General features: G+C 43.5%; 1 protein-coding gene across 1 annotated transcript in view; it reads right to left on the bottom strand.

The window, feature by feature from the left end:
• Positions 1–6,556: 6,556 nt before the first annotated feature.
• LOC109893700 (homeobox protein Meis2) overlaps positions 6,557–17,174 on the bottom strand; it is a gene marked incomplete in the record, with an annotated part of 102,514 nt that continues 91,896 nt past the window's right edge. The window contains 3 exon segments of the mRNA XM_031828781.1: positions 6,557–8,348; positions 12,198–12,308; positions 14,058–14,116. Of these exon segments, the coding sequence (XP_031684641.1) occupies positions 8,104–8,348; positions 12,198–12,308; positions 14,058–14,116 (415 nt within the window).

The raw sequence follows: 17,174 nt of genomic DNA, 5'->3' as shown, positions 1-17,174 counted from the left end.
TTTCCCTCCGAGTGAGCAGGCAGAAATGTTGGATATGAAAGTACTCCCAAAATAATCTTGTAATATGCGTTTACACTGTTTATCTTTAGATTTTTTTTTTCAAACAAATTTCAGTGGCTTTAATAAATTCATTCAGTAGCCAACTGCACAATATCCGTATTCATTCATCTTTACCCTAAAATGTTGCTATATTTAAAAATAATAATAATAACGAATAATAATATGGTTAATAATAATAAAAACGTGTTATTATTTCCTTTGGAATATTATGTATTTAACAAAGTAATTAAATAAATATATTCCCTCTATATCCTTTAACATTTCCCTCTTCAACATGTTCCTCAAGGGGAGAGGAAATGTATAAATCAGATTGGGTATGTCCACGTTCAAGTGGCACCGACTCTACCTCTTCCTATCTGGTTTCTCTCTCCCCTTTATCTTTCGCCTTGTTCGGGTACACCATTACTATGTTTTGGAAAATAAGGAGCGGTTTGTACTGCCATCCGAGAAGATAATGGTTACTGATTCCATTCTTTTAGTCATAATCTTAAAGTGGGCTAAGATTAATGGTCGTCGCGTTAGCTACTCGGCGCAGGGTGCTCCTGGTTCACTGCTGTGTGACTTTAGCCATGCTGTTTACTCTTGAGCCTGACAGTCCTGAGTAGAGATGGCTCCTTGCCTGGTTTGGTTATGGTGTTTGAAACCTCCCTAGAATACACGAAGGAAATGGTTGGCCTACTACACACCGGAATGAGAATCCTCGCATAAGGAGGTCTATACCTGTGAGTAAATAGATGTTCAGAGTCTTTAGGGGTCATCTATATAAACAGGATCATCGTGGCTGTGGACGCTGAGACGTCAGATAAACCTATAGGCCCATTGACCATTGTTTTGGACAATTTTCATAAAGTTTTCATAAAACGTCATGGCCACCAAGAAACAATATGTGGTAAGGATTGTGTAACAAAAATGCATCGAAAGGCTTTTCAAATTAATGATAAATCATCAATCACGGGGAGGTATGTGATTGATATGTTGGCTCCGGTACTTGACTTTCCTAGTAAATTCTAAATATGAAAGCAAGCACCTGATTTCAAAAATATACTAGGCTATAGCAAAGTATGCACTCTCAATAGGCCTACAAGCTATACACAAGCATTGGAGGAAATAACTTTCCAAAATGTTGTCAAATTTTCGATACACCGTATTTAAATGAATCAAGATAACCTAATTGGAAACATTATAATAACATGCGTGTATGGGGAGGAAGGAGAAACGCAGCTCAGTGCAGTATGAACACATTATTCTCTCTTCCAGAAGGGGTCGCCATGATGTTGCACAGTGCCCAGGGGTCCGCTTGTACTCGGTAAAGATGGGGGAAAGAATCTCTCTCTTTCTCTCTCTCTTGCTGCTTGTCTCTGCTCTCACTCCCTCTCTCCCCGTATCTCCTTCTCTCCTTTCTCTAGAAGCGCCATTCCATTGCCAGAGCCCTTCTGTTGTTTACAGTTGTCGTGAAATGTCTCACTTTGCTGCCCTAAACTCCCCGCAATATATTTTTAACCTTGTTTTTGTTCAAATAGGTGTAATAATTATACATAAATCCATGTTAGGTATACAACGACGAATTATCCACATTTTTCCGCCTGTTAGTTTCGCCGAATGAGGCTAGATTTATTTGCAGAATCTTGAAGTCCTCGAGCTATGAACCACGATTATTTCATTGGAAAACTGTTCAAATGTTGAAAACCTTCAAGCCCATGTAACACTCAGCATTATGGAAGGCAACCTAATGAGGAAGTATCAGATCGTCCTGCCGGAGGCTGGCTTAATTAAATCTTAACTCATTCAAATATAAAGGCTCGAGCTGCACCTAGCGGCTTGAAACTCCCAGCTATTTCATTTTATTGCGCTTTATTTATTCTCCACTCACACGTGCAAGTTCCTTCTATTTTCCCAACGCACCGACTGACCATTGCACTGCAGTTTTCGATTGCCAATTCTTCACCCTTTAGCTATGTGATTTAACTAATTATACATTTTACATCATTGAGTTTTAGGGTAGAGGGGGAGAGCAAAATATGTCATTCATTTTTAAATAGACAAGCACCACTGGAGTGTAAAAAAAATCGTCTCTAATTCAAAAAAGCGACCAAGCGCAAAAAGTCCTCAACATTAGCCTGCTAGTTATTAATGTGATTTTCCCCTGAAACAGAATTCCCATCGTTAGTTTTCTCTCCTTTTCCACAACATAATTTGAATGCATGTTTCCACTCGCCCATGGATTATTAATGGCCTTATATGTAAGTATTTACTATTTAGGCTGCGCTCAGTGGGATGCAGGTTGCGATATGGTGGCTGTGGTGAAGACTTGACTGTCTGATGCATCTCACTAGTCCATCTTGTCAATCACAATCATGCTTCTGAATCTCAATGCACGATTGGTGACATTTATTTATTTATTGTAGAGTAATTGTATGATTTTTAAGCACATTTCTAAAGAAAGGCCTATTATTATCCATATCATTATCATGAGGTATTATGATCAACGTTTTAATAAATGTTTTATGTAAATTGTATTATAGGTTAGTGGTATTATTGTTTGGCCTACATTGCTGTATTTGAGCTTTCGGCTGTAGCTCTATTTCCTTCAAGTAAAAATGGCCAGTAAATGTGCGGGGTGTTTTCTTTTGGTTGCTGCAGGCAATGTTTGAATAAAAAGAAACGCTTCTATTCGGATACAGTAGTTGTGTGAAAATATAATTAATGATAAATAGGTTGTAGCCTATGGAGCTGTCTTCAGTAGACGCGTTCATCAAGGGTAAATGGGAGTTGGCAGAGCACTACGGAGAATTAGGAGAAAGAGTCAGCAACATTCCTGCAGGGGATAAGTTGTTGACAATTAAAACACACACACACACACACACACACACACACACACACACACACACACACACACACACACACACACACACACACACACACAGGAGAGAGATACATTGTATGTCTGCTGATAAACACACGATAAACACATCCCTTTCTTCCTTCATATCCTAACACTGTGTGAAATATGGGTAGGTCCTTATTAAAGTCAAAGTTAACATACACTAACCCGCACTACGCTGTAAAACAGCATTTCTGAGGCCACTGGGGGCTTCTGTTTTTCATCCAAATAAAATGATAGGCCTATGTGTGCTATGTTATATTCAGTTGGGAAATGTTTGTTATTAGAAATAGACCTACTGAAAATGTATGCATCTCATTTTTAGAGACAAGTATTGATAAATCGGCATTTTTCCATCCTCATGGAACAAACCAATAGCAGAGCCGATTAAAATATCTCCACATAGTCTAGTCAAGGAACAGCAAAGCAATCAAACAATATCGTCTCTACATCTCAAACACTCCCTCTGTCAAAGTGAAGTTTGTTTCCAATCCTCCTCCAACTCGATATCCTTCCCTATTCCCCTCTAACCCAGTTTTATCAAACAAAACAACAAACCTCCCCTAGCCTCCACAATCCTTTTTGGTGTGCTATAATAAACCATTTTCCTCGTGCTTTATTGATCAGTCAGTCCGAGCTAATGTAATTATCCTCATCAATAGGGGACTGCAGGGAGAATCATTATGCGGTTGACATTGATAAATGATCACCGAAATGCGGCCTTTTCTCCCGGGGACCCCCGCCTCTGGCCCGCTCACATACACAACGTAGTCATAGAAACACCTTATGGCGAAAATAGAGAAAACTGCTGAAATGTTCAAATAGGAGGGCAACAAAAAAACGAAAACAGCGAAAGAAACCCGGCCTAAATAAAAACTGTTCCCAAAGCAAGGCATTTTTGGGAGGCCAGGTGCAAAGTGAAGGACGCGCGAAGCCCCACCACTCATGCACCCACTTCCAATGCAGCATTTCGAAAGAAGAAAGCTACAAACTTCGTGCAATGGGGGTTTAACTTGACACAAAACTGTGATTCTAAAATACCTAATTATTTGCAGAAAAACATCTTAGTAGCAATGGCATTTTTGTAACCTTTTTCTTGACTCACTCAAAGCGCCTCAAACTCTGCACCCCCCCCCCCCCCCCCCCAAAGCCTGAGCCAGTGTTGCAGATCGAATAACCTACTGTGCTTTTCCAGGTGTAGAAGAGCCCATATTATCACAAGGTTAGGGCTTTATTAACATGTTGCGTGTGTACACATAGGCTGCACCCAGCCACGGCGTCGTGTTCTGCAGGGTATTGTGGACATTTAATATCATCGTCTGAGAATGGGAGAGGAGATGGAAGGTGCTATGGAGGCCGGGTGGTGGTGTGTTGTGCAGAGAAAGCAGTGCAGCGGGACTATTCCTTATTTTATTCCTGCAGCAGTACCCCAACTAGTTTTGACAGGGAGGAGATGAAGGGGCGGAGTTGTTTAGCTCGGCTGGATCATCCATCATTCCTGTCACACCGAATCGGCAAAGGGAAACAGCAGAGGCAATCTACCTTCTGTCTCCTCGAAAAGGGAGAAAGGGAAAAAGGGAGAAAAAAAACGATTAATATTAAAATCCCTCCTCCACCCCACGCCACCGCCACAGCCAATACCACCATCCACAATAATCCAGGCGTTTCTCTCTTTTAGATCAGATCATCTCCACACAAAACGGAGGGCTTCTTCCGTTTGATCCACATAGAGGATGATAAAACATCTTATATTCTTTTAAGCAATTGAAATTATACATCATCAAATGCGTTGTGAACGTGGATGAAAAATAAACAGTTTGCCCAACCTGTCGAAGGAAGGTCCAGAAAAGTGTTTTGTATCTTAATTTGACGTAGTTTTAAAACATTGATGTGTAGAATATTTTGCATGTTTACTTCATTATTTTATTTGGTTTATGTTTCAATATATAGGCCTGCATATTTTATTCCTGTAATATTGAAATACTCACGAAACTATTTGTATTCTATTACCAATGCAATCTTGCATTTGTAAATGCTTTTTTATTTTCACGTTTTCAACTGAAACTCTTGGATGCGGCGCAATTGATGGAATAAAATAGATTGACCAAACAATTTGAAAACCGAATAATAATAAACTTTATCAAAATAATTTTGGATTTGGAAACTTTGTTTTCGAGGATGTTGAATGATTAGAAATTAAATAAATTACTATCAAGCGATGATTATTCAGCGGATTGGAAAACTGATACAAAATATCGATAATCACATGAACTAATTTGTATTTTTGCTTCATGTTTAAGATCATAAGGCATTTCGAAGTTTGTAAATTGCAATGGAAGTGAACATAATTAATTAACAGCAATATTTCCCTTTTCCCCGTGCTTGTTCTGGCGCAACAACCCAATCCTATATAGTCTCGAAGTCACCAAGGCTACAATAACGGGTGAGCGGTAAATATAAGGGAAGCTCTGTAGCCCTAACAGTTCTCTCCTACTGTAGACCATTCGAAGGACAAAATACCACGTGTATGGTGTAGTGACAGTGGGACCTTCAAATAAAACAGAAAGTGTTAAATATATTTCCTGTAATTAAAAACATATGTATTATTATTTTGTATTATATGCATATTATCAACTGCTTTCGCTGTGTGGAAAAGAATAACACAATCCACTATGTTTTACAATAGCATAATGGACAGGAGTGTAAAAAATATGCCCAGTCCATTATAACACTGTTGGAGTTAAAGCCGCTATCTGAAGGGCAGAAAGATTTCTTCCTGCGAGACAGGTAGATTGTCATTTCTAGTTTAAGGCTATGACTTCTATGGCCGCGGGCAAACACTGGCAAAGAGATATCAAAAGAATGTGAGGGAACCCGTGAGCAAGTCGGATTATGCCGGCAGGGGTCGCTGTAAAGCGGCGGAAATATCCACTTGCAGCACATGCAGTTTACTGAGGATCTGTTCTCAGTTGGAAACGGCTGCAGCACAAGGGAAGGGACAAATGAATGTTCTATTGTTTGGAGCTAATGCAATTATTTGTCTGTGATAAAACTCAGGTGATTGTAAATAGGCCCACGTTAAACTTGATCTAAATCGATGATCTGTTTAAAACTCTACCATAAAGGCATGCAAATCATCTCCACAAGCCTTCGCACCTCCTAATTTCCACTGAAAAAAGGGAAAAGAAAACAAACCATTGCAAATATAATTTAAACACACATTTAAAATGAATATTAACTTATTAATTTGTTTGGTTGCAACAGGTTGCATTGTGAAAATCATAAAATCACATTATGCTTCATTCGACTAAAGTGGCGCAACTCCCTTGGGGGTTTTGCAACTATAAGCCTTGACAGGTTAGGTAACCAAAGGGCGCGGAAATGCTCTGTCTTTGAATGCACAATTGAGCTTAGTAGCATTACCTTAATATTGATATTGCCTAGCTATTTAGCCACACATTGTTAAACATTTTCTGTCAGCACCATGACAACTTTGCAATAATAATAATAATGATAATAATAATATACAACCTATAATAAAAGGTAAACCCACTACAACGTAATTACTATTAGCCTACTCTTAAAGTTATGTTTAACACACAGCACACAAAAATCTAACAAAAATCAAAAATGAAATATTTATTACAGCATTTGTGACTGAACACCTTTTAAACATTACGTCACAGTCCTCATACAAGTATTTAATAATGTATTTTTGACAAAGCTTAAGGGAGACGGCATTTTATCATCTAGTGAGGAACACGTGCTGAAAAAGGAAGGAATTCATGGACATACAATATCAATGCCACAGCAGATCTGAAACTAGCAAAAACATTCTTTTTCAATTGAGGTAAACACATAGAATATCTAACATGAAACAATTAATAGACTGAACTCTGTACGAAGTTTGTTACAATATTCTCTTAGCTTTTCCCTAAAGCTTTGAGTTCATCATTTAAGTTCTTTTTTTCTTCTTCTGTTTTGAAGTTGTAGGTTTTTGGGTGCATCTACCACCAATTGCTTCTCCCAGTGCCAAAGAATTCACCATTGTGTCAGTATTGTCCATATGGCAAGTATGTTGATCCAGAGGCAAAGAAGCAGAGTAGGATGCTGCTTTTCCACTAGTTTCCTTCAATAGGCTCTGTCAATGAGAGTCCAGGATACTAAAAAATCAAATAATAATCAAATAAAAATGTATAAAACCAACACAATCCAGTGCTTTGGGCAATTCAAACTAACAACTTTTTTGTATATACCTACAGGGTAACATTCATTCATGAACCAACCAAAGAGGGGCATTAAACATGTTCAAACTGAATCTTCTGGAGAGATCAGGTGTCATTTAGCAGCCTTTTCCCATCATGCCCTGTTCTTTATGGGGGACAGGGCCTGTTCTGCCTGTCGCTGTGGTTGGGAGCAAGTGGGCGTCCGTTGTTGAGATGTTCCATCTTTTCTTTTTTCTAGTGCTGCTTCACCACCGAGACAGTTTCTCCTCCAGGAAGGAGCACACACAGTGTGAGAGAAAGGGTTCACCTTTTATTCTACAACTAGCTCAGGAAATTGAGTGATCAACAAAAAATGCAAACGTTTTTAACTTAGTTGCTATACTTTTTATACTACAGTAGTTATAACTCTTGGAGTCTTTTTTGTCTTTTTCTTTTTTCTCTCAATCTTCCAGAGTGATTCCGTTTTGAAAAAATGCGTTGAACGTGTCACCGGAGAGAGTGTGCACTGTGTGTGTGCGAATGCGTGTGTCTTAAGTGTGTGCGTGTGTCCGTGTTTGCGCACCTACGTGTCTGTCCTCAAAACATCTTCTGTTGATCTTTAACAAAAGCCCAAGACTTTACAAAGTGTTCTTGTCAGCTTGGTCCTCCATTTGGATGAAAGTAACAAAATTAAAAAGTTTTTGAAAAAAAGAAAAAAAAAGAAGATGAATCATCACAGCTCATCTGGAATTCTGTTTTCACTGTCTAATATTGGTCAAAACGGTTCTGCTTTTATTCAGAAAAATAGTCTGAAGATATCTTTGTTTTAGGGTTGTTGATGTTTGTTTTCTTCTCTTAGAAGCTACTGTTGTTGTTGATGTTGTGGTAGTAAAGTTTGCTTATACTATTGGGCATGGATGTCCAAGCCTTGTCCTCCAGCGCTGGGGTCAATGGGGGTCAGCAGGGGGGGGGGCTCTCTGCAGACATGGTGATTCCTGGGTGAGAGGGGGGTCCTCCGTGCATCAGCATGGCAGGGTGATGAGGGTGGTGGGGGCCGGGCAGGTAGGGATGGAGGGGGTGTCCATGTCGAAGCTGGGAGGGGTGAGGGGTCATCTGATGAGTAGGGTTGTAACTTGGTGGGGCCATGCTCATGCCCATAGGACCAGTCTGAGGTACGTACTCCCCTGGCATGCCTTGCAGACCTGAGAGAGAGAGAGGTTTAGAAACAAGCACACACCATTTTATAATACTGAATTCCATTAGCGTGACTTTGACAAAAAACAATACATTAATTTATACTTTGTGTAAAGTGAGCTCATCTTGCGGTGTAGAAATAAAGTTTAAAAAACATACTAGCTACATTTAGGATTACACATATCCCAAAAGCTACTTCAGAGATTTGGATTCAAGGAGCTAAAAAAGCAATTGTATCACGCTATTTTAGGTGATGGAGAGTCCTTCACAATGTCAATAGAATCATGGTCAGTTCGCAGGTTGGAAAGTGATCTCCAACCATCCAGACACTGTCGTTTTGGATTGCGTATGGAGAAGCTAGCAGCTGTATTGATGTTAGTAGCACTAATACTTTTACAGGCAGAACAGTCAATTCCCCCGCTGAATGTAGTGACAAATCGAATAAGAGGCATTTTCTCAGGGGGACGCGCTACTGGGAACATATTTGATTTAAAACCCCTTAAAGAAGTTATTAAATAATTTAGAGCTCAGTTAACTATCACAACATGCCAGTCTAAGAATAGCGTTCAAGGCTTTGCGTTTTCCCCTCCAATAAGAGGCACTTTTAAACAAAACAAAGTGCTGCTCTTGGAATAGAGGGAGTGTGGGTTTAGGAGTATAATGACAACAACTGCTAAAGCACAGAGACAGCAAGAGATGGAGGCACAGAGAGATAAAAGGAGGGAGAGAGATGTAGAGCGAAAGACAGAGGGAGGGAGGAGGAGGAGGAAAGAGGGAGGGAGGAAGGAATAGGCTGATGCGATACCCCTTGGTATGGAGAGTAGGACCCTGTGTTGATGTGTGTGGAGATCCCAGCCTGTTGGCATTCCCTCACACTGTGCCTGGGTGGTGGAGACAGAACCTGCTCAGTGTTGCCTCTGTTTGGGTATTCAGGGGGGGTTTGTTGTCAACAGACCAGAGGGGAAGTAGTGGTGGTGGGGGGTGGGGGGTGGGGCCTGGGAATGGAGTATAGGAACAGGCCTGGTCCAGAGGAGGGAACAGGCAGGGAAGCGCAGGCCTGGGTACTTCTGGAGCTGGAGCCAGTGGGTCCTGGACCAACCTGGCCTGCTTTGTAATGTGAACCCCTGGGGAATTAACCCTGCTGAGGAGAAGGGGTGGGGGAGGGGTAGCAGCAAGGTCACCAGGCATGCTCACTCTCCACATTCCTCCACCTTAATACACCGCAATTAAGAAATGACACAAGAGGGCCTGGTGAGGGGAGGGGGAGAAGGCGGGGAGGGAAGGGAGAGGAGAAAGGACAGCAGAGGCAGAGATTAATGACCAATCTCATTGGCTGAAAGCCGGGCAGCCATTTTCTAATACTCGCTACCCTTACTATCCACATCAGTTCATTGGAAATGCACATGTTTGTCAGAAGGCTCTCTTAAAACCTCACTATCGGGGTCATAAAATAAGTAAATCAATCTGGGCATGCTGGGTTGGGCTGGGCCGGACTGGGGTGTGAGGCGAGGGGTATGTGAGGGGTGCTCTCACCTCTATATAACCTGGAGTGGCTCCTGTTAAAAGGCCCAACAGATGTTTTTGACACTGTAAGCTGGTAATCTCCAGTCTTGTAAGCTGCAGTCATTCTGTTAAGTAGATCTGTGGGCCCCCTTTATTAACAGGAGTGGTTCAACCATCTGAAGACAATAATAGTGACCAGTCTCTCTCCCTCTCCCTCTCTCTCCCTCTCTCTCTCTCTCTGTCTCTCTCTCTCTACCTGTTCTGTCCTGTTCTGGCAGAGCAGGCCTGCTCAATGGCTTGCGATAATTAAGTACCAAATATACCATATTGTGTGGCAGCTTAATCATATCAAGAGAGGATAATATTCCTCTGTATTAAGCTATTAATGTTATTGGTCATGAAGCATAAAATATGTTATGTAATTAAATAGTCCAAAAATGATATAGCCCATATTAAGAATTAGCCAAGCTGAGCAAATATTGTCTCTATCTGCCTGTTTTAGGGAACATTGCTTCCTGAAGGGTTTTTATCCCTGATGCCATTAACAAAGACAGGAGAAAAGGAGATGAGAGGGAGGAAAAAACGAGGGGTGAAATGGGCTCTGTCGATAGAATTGGCTATGGTGACCCTATGGAAAATCCAGGCCCAATTTACATATAAAGGGTTCTTTTAATCAAGGTAAGTGTTATTATATTGTGCCTCATTGGGCAAAGGAGTTTGGGTGTTCAATAAAATCTCTTCTGCACCGCTGCCTTTGGGATGTGATATGTCTTGATTTCTCAGATGTCAGCGATGTGGTGCTAGCGGGAGACAGAATGGCCAGGCTTAATCAGACGGCAGCCATTTAGAGTGTGTGTGAGTGTGAGCGAGAGATTCCTTCCTTTATAACACAGCCATTCTTTAATGTCTCTGGTCCTTTAAATGGATCTATGTGTGTCTCATGTCGGGGCTAGTCAATGCCCCCTCGAGTAAAAAACATCCAACCCCCCCCCCCCCCCCCCCCCCTTCTCGCCACCCCCACCCCACAGTGAAGGATAGGCCATGTCACCCACGGCCCGTATATCTCACCCGGGGACCGTAATGTACTGCTGCGCGCCGTCTTTGCATATAAGATAATTTGGGCATCAATCGTTCCCCGGACAGATTTATGTCACTCGGAGGACAGTTTCACGTCTCCTTCTTTATTGCTTCACTGGAGCCTGTTTAATTTCTCCCCGCCAGACCCTGCCTCTGGAGATGTTATTTTTCCCTTAAATGTCCAACATTTGCATTGGCTGTCGGAGATGGGGAGAGCGATGGCCCTGTTGTGATAAATAAATGTGTGGCATCGGTACATGCCATGCTAGGCCAGGGTTGTTGTTGGGGGTGAATGTTTTCCTGTTGTCTTGGCTGGCGCCACAAGTCCCCCCCCCCCCCCCCCCCAAGGACCGACAGGAGAAAGCCTCACGACATGGCGACTATTCCCAGTCCTTCCATTCATCCTTCAGTAGCTAGCTAACCCCCCTTGCTTACCCCCCTTTCTCCCCTTAAAGCACCATGCTACACCAATCACACTCACTGGTTGTCGTGGGGGTTGCTGTGGGGGAGGTTGTTGTAAAATTAGGGTGCGGATGGGAGAGGGATTGTGGTGGAATAAGGGGGATTGTGGGTACAAACCACAAGCCCAGAGGTTTGAAAAATACATCCAAGGAAAAGAAGAGCCCAGTTGTACTTACTTCCCCCTTTTTCTTTGCGTTTTACTTTACAAGATGGAGGTTACATGTAGTGCCATTGCCCATCCATGCCCATATTCATCCCCATTCCACTCATAGGCCCTAGAAGAGGGGAAACACGCCAGAGAAAAGATCAGCAGAAGGTCAAAGGTCGAATCACAGATGGGTCAGAGCAGATAGACACCCTGGTAGAAGTAATGATTGGTTAAGTCTGAAGAGGAAACGGCAGAGAGAATGGAGGAAGGGAAGGGGCCGTAGTAAAGAGTATAAAACCGTTAGATAGTTTAAGTCCCCACAAATCTCTACATTTGTTACAAAGTCAGATGGCTGAATAGAGAGACAAGCAAGGCAGGCAGCAGGCAAAGGGTGATACCCAGGGGAGTTGGAGGGTGGAGTTTACTAGGGTGCAGTGATATCATCAGTAGTGTTGTGACATTGGTTAGTTTTGGGTTGATGATTCTGTCATGTACAGTACAATAGTCAGTGCTGGGGTGATATTTCCATGGCTAGAGTTGTTGGTGGGTGTTCCTGGCAGTCTACAGTAGTCACAAAGTAAAATAGGTTGTATTGGTGACTGTACACATACATATACCAGTCCAGTGACTGGTAAACAGTATGCAGGATAGGAGGAGGAGGGCTTACCAGCTGGCCGGATCCCCATGTGCTGCTGGCCATCCAGCACGAAGCTGCCCATGGGCTGGCCCTCCGGACTGTACGCTGCTCCTTGACTCACTGAAGGATCAAGAAGAAAACCTGATTGTAGTCAAAACGTGGACACAAAGGAAGGGAAAGAAAGAGAAGACACACCACACAATCAGCTTATTGTCCCAGCTCTGGCCCAAACATACTGCAACACATTGTGTCCCCGATGACTGATGCATGGCATGCAAACACACACAGTATGAGTACACACACCAGAGACACACACACACACTTTAACACTAGAGAACAGAAGAAATTAAGCATTGTTCTCTAACAGAGAAAAGAAAGCATGCAGTTTGACGAGATCAGGGCGTTCTGTCAAGACCATCACCAGCCATTCCCCAAGCAACAGGGATGTTATGGACAGGGACACAATATGGGACATCATTGGACAGGAACACAATATGGGACACAATTTGCACAAATATCACTATTTATCCCCCTGCAACTGTCATTATTTATCCCTGCAAATTTAAATGACTTAAAATCTCCAAATTACAGAAGGTGAAAGGACTGATTATGATGATTATTTACAAATTAGATTCATATCATAATATTATTATAACATTATAATACTGTGTACAGTAGAAATCAAATTACACCATACTGTCCTATTATTAGACCTATTGAGTAAGAGTATTGTGTAGTCTAGCGAACAGCATATTCCCGGACTAAACAGCCTAATCCGGAGTAATCTGTAAACCCTGAAGATTAGGGGAAGCTGTAAATCATGCTGTTTTTGGACAGATTGCTGATTGACACACCCTAAACACACGCTCTCCCTTCTCTGTCTATCTCCTCTCTTTCAAATATTCCCAACAAACCGCAGTAATTGTACTGGGAGTCGGTGCGATTTGGAAAGGCACGTCTCATTTCAATAATTGCTTAACTTCATTTGCACAAATCTCCCCAATTTGCGGGGCTCTCTCTAGACTCGGAGCTAGCTAATCAACAAAAAGCTTTCCCCCTCAGAGACATATTACCTGACGTTTTTTCATAGTAATGTCACAGTCGATGCAGCATAGGGTGGCTACATAAATTCCTGTACAGATTATTTGCTCAATTTCAGTGGCATGTTTATGACTCAATCTTTCAGTAGTGTTTGTCGTCTGACCACGGTAGATATGGAAAATCAATGCCTGATCAATTTACAATACGAACCCATCCTTAATCCTTTTCAAAGGAATGGATGTCTCTCCCTACGTAGGGCGGCCAGACAGAAATCAGAGATCAATGGATCATATAAAACTCATTCTCATCCGTTAGGTTGTTTTTCATGACCGGAATAAATTAATCGCCCCCATAATTACTAAATTGAAATGATGAAGTTCAATACAATCGCATATATAGGACCCTTGATATTCCAGATCTGGACTAAGTGAATACAGAACAACAGCTAGAGGACTGACACTGTAGGGAATCGAGTGAATTACAAAACACAAAGTAGATACCAATTGAAACCCTCCTCTCTTCTTTCCCCCTACCAATCCCCCCAAAAGCTGTGAAGGATAGAGGAAGAAAAAAAAGACTGGAAAAAAATACACAACAGCCTTAAGAAAAAATATAAATGAAAATTCTCCAAGCCTTCCTGGAGCTTCTCTTGTGCCCAATTAGTAACTCACAGAAAGGGAACGTGTTGCTAAAGCACCTCTCAGGGTTAGATTGGGATATCGCCAATTACAGTTAATCACCTAACGACTCGTGTGTGTGTGTGTGTGTGTGTGTGGTAATAGGGGGGTGGATTTGCAAGGAGTGGGTGTTTCTGGGAAGAGATATGTAAATATATAGTCGTTTCGTTACCTGCTCGATTTGACTGGTCAATCATGGGCTGTACTATTCTTCTCCTGGCGTTAATGAACCTGGGAGCGAGGAGAGGAGAGAGAAACACACTTTAAATCACACAGCATTCACACGATATAAGTAGCAGTATTCATTTTTTTTTAAAGGCAACCAAAACAACACAGTTTTGTATGACTTAGTAACATTATCCACTGACTTATCACAACAGAGACACACAGTAACAAAAGGGCAATTGTGAGCAGACTTGGGAACCCGACAAGATTTTCTTTTAATGCCCTTATGATCTATTCCCCTTGTTTAATAAAGCTTTTGATTACATTTGGTTGCTATGGAGACCGAGGAGCCATTCCACAGGCATTAAGTGTTGTGCTGTGCTGTGGTGAGGCGGAGGTGCAACTGAGGAGCTAGACCACTCAGTATGTCACATCTCTCTCATACACACACACGCGCGCGCGCGCATGCACGCACTCACATAGACCCTATAAACATGTTATTCCTAGCGTGTTATTGCTCATTAGAAATTCAAAATAATGTGCAAGTTCGCAAGGGGCAACATACAATCGGTTCCTTTCATTTGTCCACCCTCTCTCTCTCTCTCTCTCTCTCTCTCTCTCTCTCTCTCACACACACACACACACACACACACACACACACACACACACACACACACACACACACACACACACACACACACACACACACACACACACACACACACAGTCTGGCCCTTCATTGCAGGGGGTTGTGCTCCCCGTCCAGCTGTCTATAAATGAGGACCAGACATGGCCACTCGGTGCTTTCACAAGGTATTGTTATGTCACCAAGCCCATCAATTAGGCTGTGTGAAGTTTTATCACCGCCACAGCGGCGAATAAGTGCAGTTCCACAAAGCCTTCCCTGTGCAGTCCTCCCCGACTCTCCTCTCTGCTCCCGCTGCTTTCCACTGTAAAGACAGAGGGGTCATCTGGAGGTGACTGCCAGCCAGGGGCAACCTGGGACGCAGGGACCCAGGGCCATGTCAAAGACAAGCCGCCTACACTGCCCCGGACCGGCTTTACCTTTACGGACTGAGCAACTGTCCCTCTCTTTCCATCTCCATCTAGTACCTCTCTCTCTCTCTCTCTAAGAAGTCAGAGAGGAGTGAGATCGCTAGCACTACAGGTACCCACATGTGGTTGATATTAGAGAGATGTTTCAAATCTTTGTGGGGTATTCCTGCATGGAGCCCTCTTGAGAAAAAAAGAGGTTTCTGGGAACGTGGAGAGGGCAACGCTACAGGACTGGTCATTAGATGGAAAAAGGGAAGGTTCTGGAACCAATTTCAGTTCCTAATCCCCCGTGAACCCCTGATACCTGCCCTTACCGTCTCCTGTTAACGTAAACGGCTGTAATCTGCCCGCTCAAAGTGCCATAGTTAAATGGACAAAATGCATTGTTGGGAAAAGAGATGGAGCAGTGCTCATTTGTGAGGGTGCACCCAGAGTGCAGGTAGGGTATAGGGTGCAGGTAGGGTATACGGTGCATCCAGAGTACAGGTAGGGTATAGGGTGCATCCAGAGTACAGGTAGGGTATAGGGGGCATCCAGAGTACAGGTAGGGTATAGGGGGCACCCAGAGTATAGGTAGGGTATAGGGGGCACCCAGAGTATAGGTAGGGTATAGGGGGCATCCAGAGTACAGGTAGGGTATAGGGTGCATCCAGAGAACAGGTAGGGTATAGGGGGCACTCAGAGTACAGGTAGGGTATAGGGGGCATCCAGAGTACAGGTAGGGTATAGGGGGCATCCAGAGTACAGGTAGGGTATAGGGGGCACTCAGAGTATAGGTAGGGTATAGGGGGCACCCAGAGTATAGGTAGGGTATAGGGGGCACCCAGAGTACAGGTAGGGTATAGGGGGCATCCAGAGTACAGGTAGGGTATAGGGTGCATCCAGAGAACAGGTAGGGTATAGGGGGCACTCAGAGTACAGGTAGGGTATAGGGGGCACCCAGAGTACAGGTAGGGTATAGGGGGCACCCAGAGTACAGGTAGGGTATAGGGGGCATCCAGAGTACAGGTAGGGTATAGGGGGCACTCAGAGTACAGGTAGGGTATAGGGGGCACCCAGAGTACAGGTAGGGTATAGGGAGCATCCAGAGTACAGGTAAGGGTATAGGGTGCATCCAGAGTACAGGTAGGGTATAGGGGGCATCCAGAGTGCAGGTAGGGTATAGGGGGCACCCAGAGTAGAGGTAGGGTATAGGGGGCACCCAGAGTAGAGGTAGGGTATAGGGTGCATCCAGAGTACAGGTAGGGTATAGGGTGCACCCAGAGTAGAGGTAGGGTATAGGGGGCACCCAGAGTAGAGGTAGGGTATAGGGTGCACCCAGAGTACAGGTAGGGTATAGGGTGCACTCAGAGTACAGGTAGGGTATAAGTGCAGGTAGGGTATAGGGTGCACTCAGAGTACAGGTAGGGTATAGGGTGCATCCAAAGTACAGGTAGGGTATAAGTGCAGGTAGGGTATAGGGTGCACTCAGAGTACAGGTAGGGTTTAGGGTGCACCCAGAGTACAGGTAGGGTATAGGGTGCATCCAAAGTACAGGTAGGGTGTAGGGTGCACTCAGAGTACAGGTAGGGTATAAGTGCAGGTAGGGTATAGGGTGCACTCAGAGTAGAGGTAGGGTATAGGGTGCACCCAGAGTACAGGTAGGGTATAGGGTGCACTCAGAGTACAGGTAGGGTATAAGTGCAGGTAGGGTATAGGGTGCACCCAGAGTACAGGTAGGGTATAGGGTGCATCCAAAGTGCAGGTAGGGTATAGGGTGCACTCAGAGTAGAGGTAGGGTATAGGGTGCACCCAGAGTACAGGTAGGGTATAAGTGCAGGTAGGGTATAGGGTGCACCCAGAGTACAGGTATGGTTTAGGGTGCACTCAGAGTAGAGGTTGGATATAGGGGGCACCCAGAGTACAGGTTGGGTTTAGGGTGCACCCAGAGTACAGGTAGGGTTTAGGGTGCACTCAGAGTACAGGTAGGGTTTAGGGTGCACCCAGAGTACAGGTATGGTTTAGGGTGTACCCAGAGTACAGGTAGGGTTTAGGGTGCACACAGAGTACAGGTAGGGTTTAGGGTGCA

This window comes from Oncorhynchus kisutch, linkage group LG7, assembly GCF_002021735.2.
Source record: "Oncorhynchus kisutch isolate 150728-3 linkage group LG7, Okis_V2, whole genome shotgun sequence".
Lineage (NCBI taxonomy): Eukaryota > Metazoa > Chordata > Actinopteri > Salmoniformes > Salmonidae > Oncorhynchus > Oncorhynchus kisutch.
The sequence above is the reverse complement of the archived record's forward strand: the minus strand, read 5'-3'. Positions and strand labels throughout refer to the sequence as shown.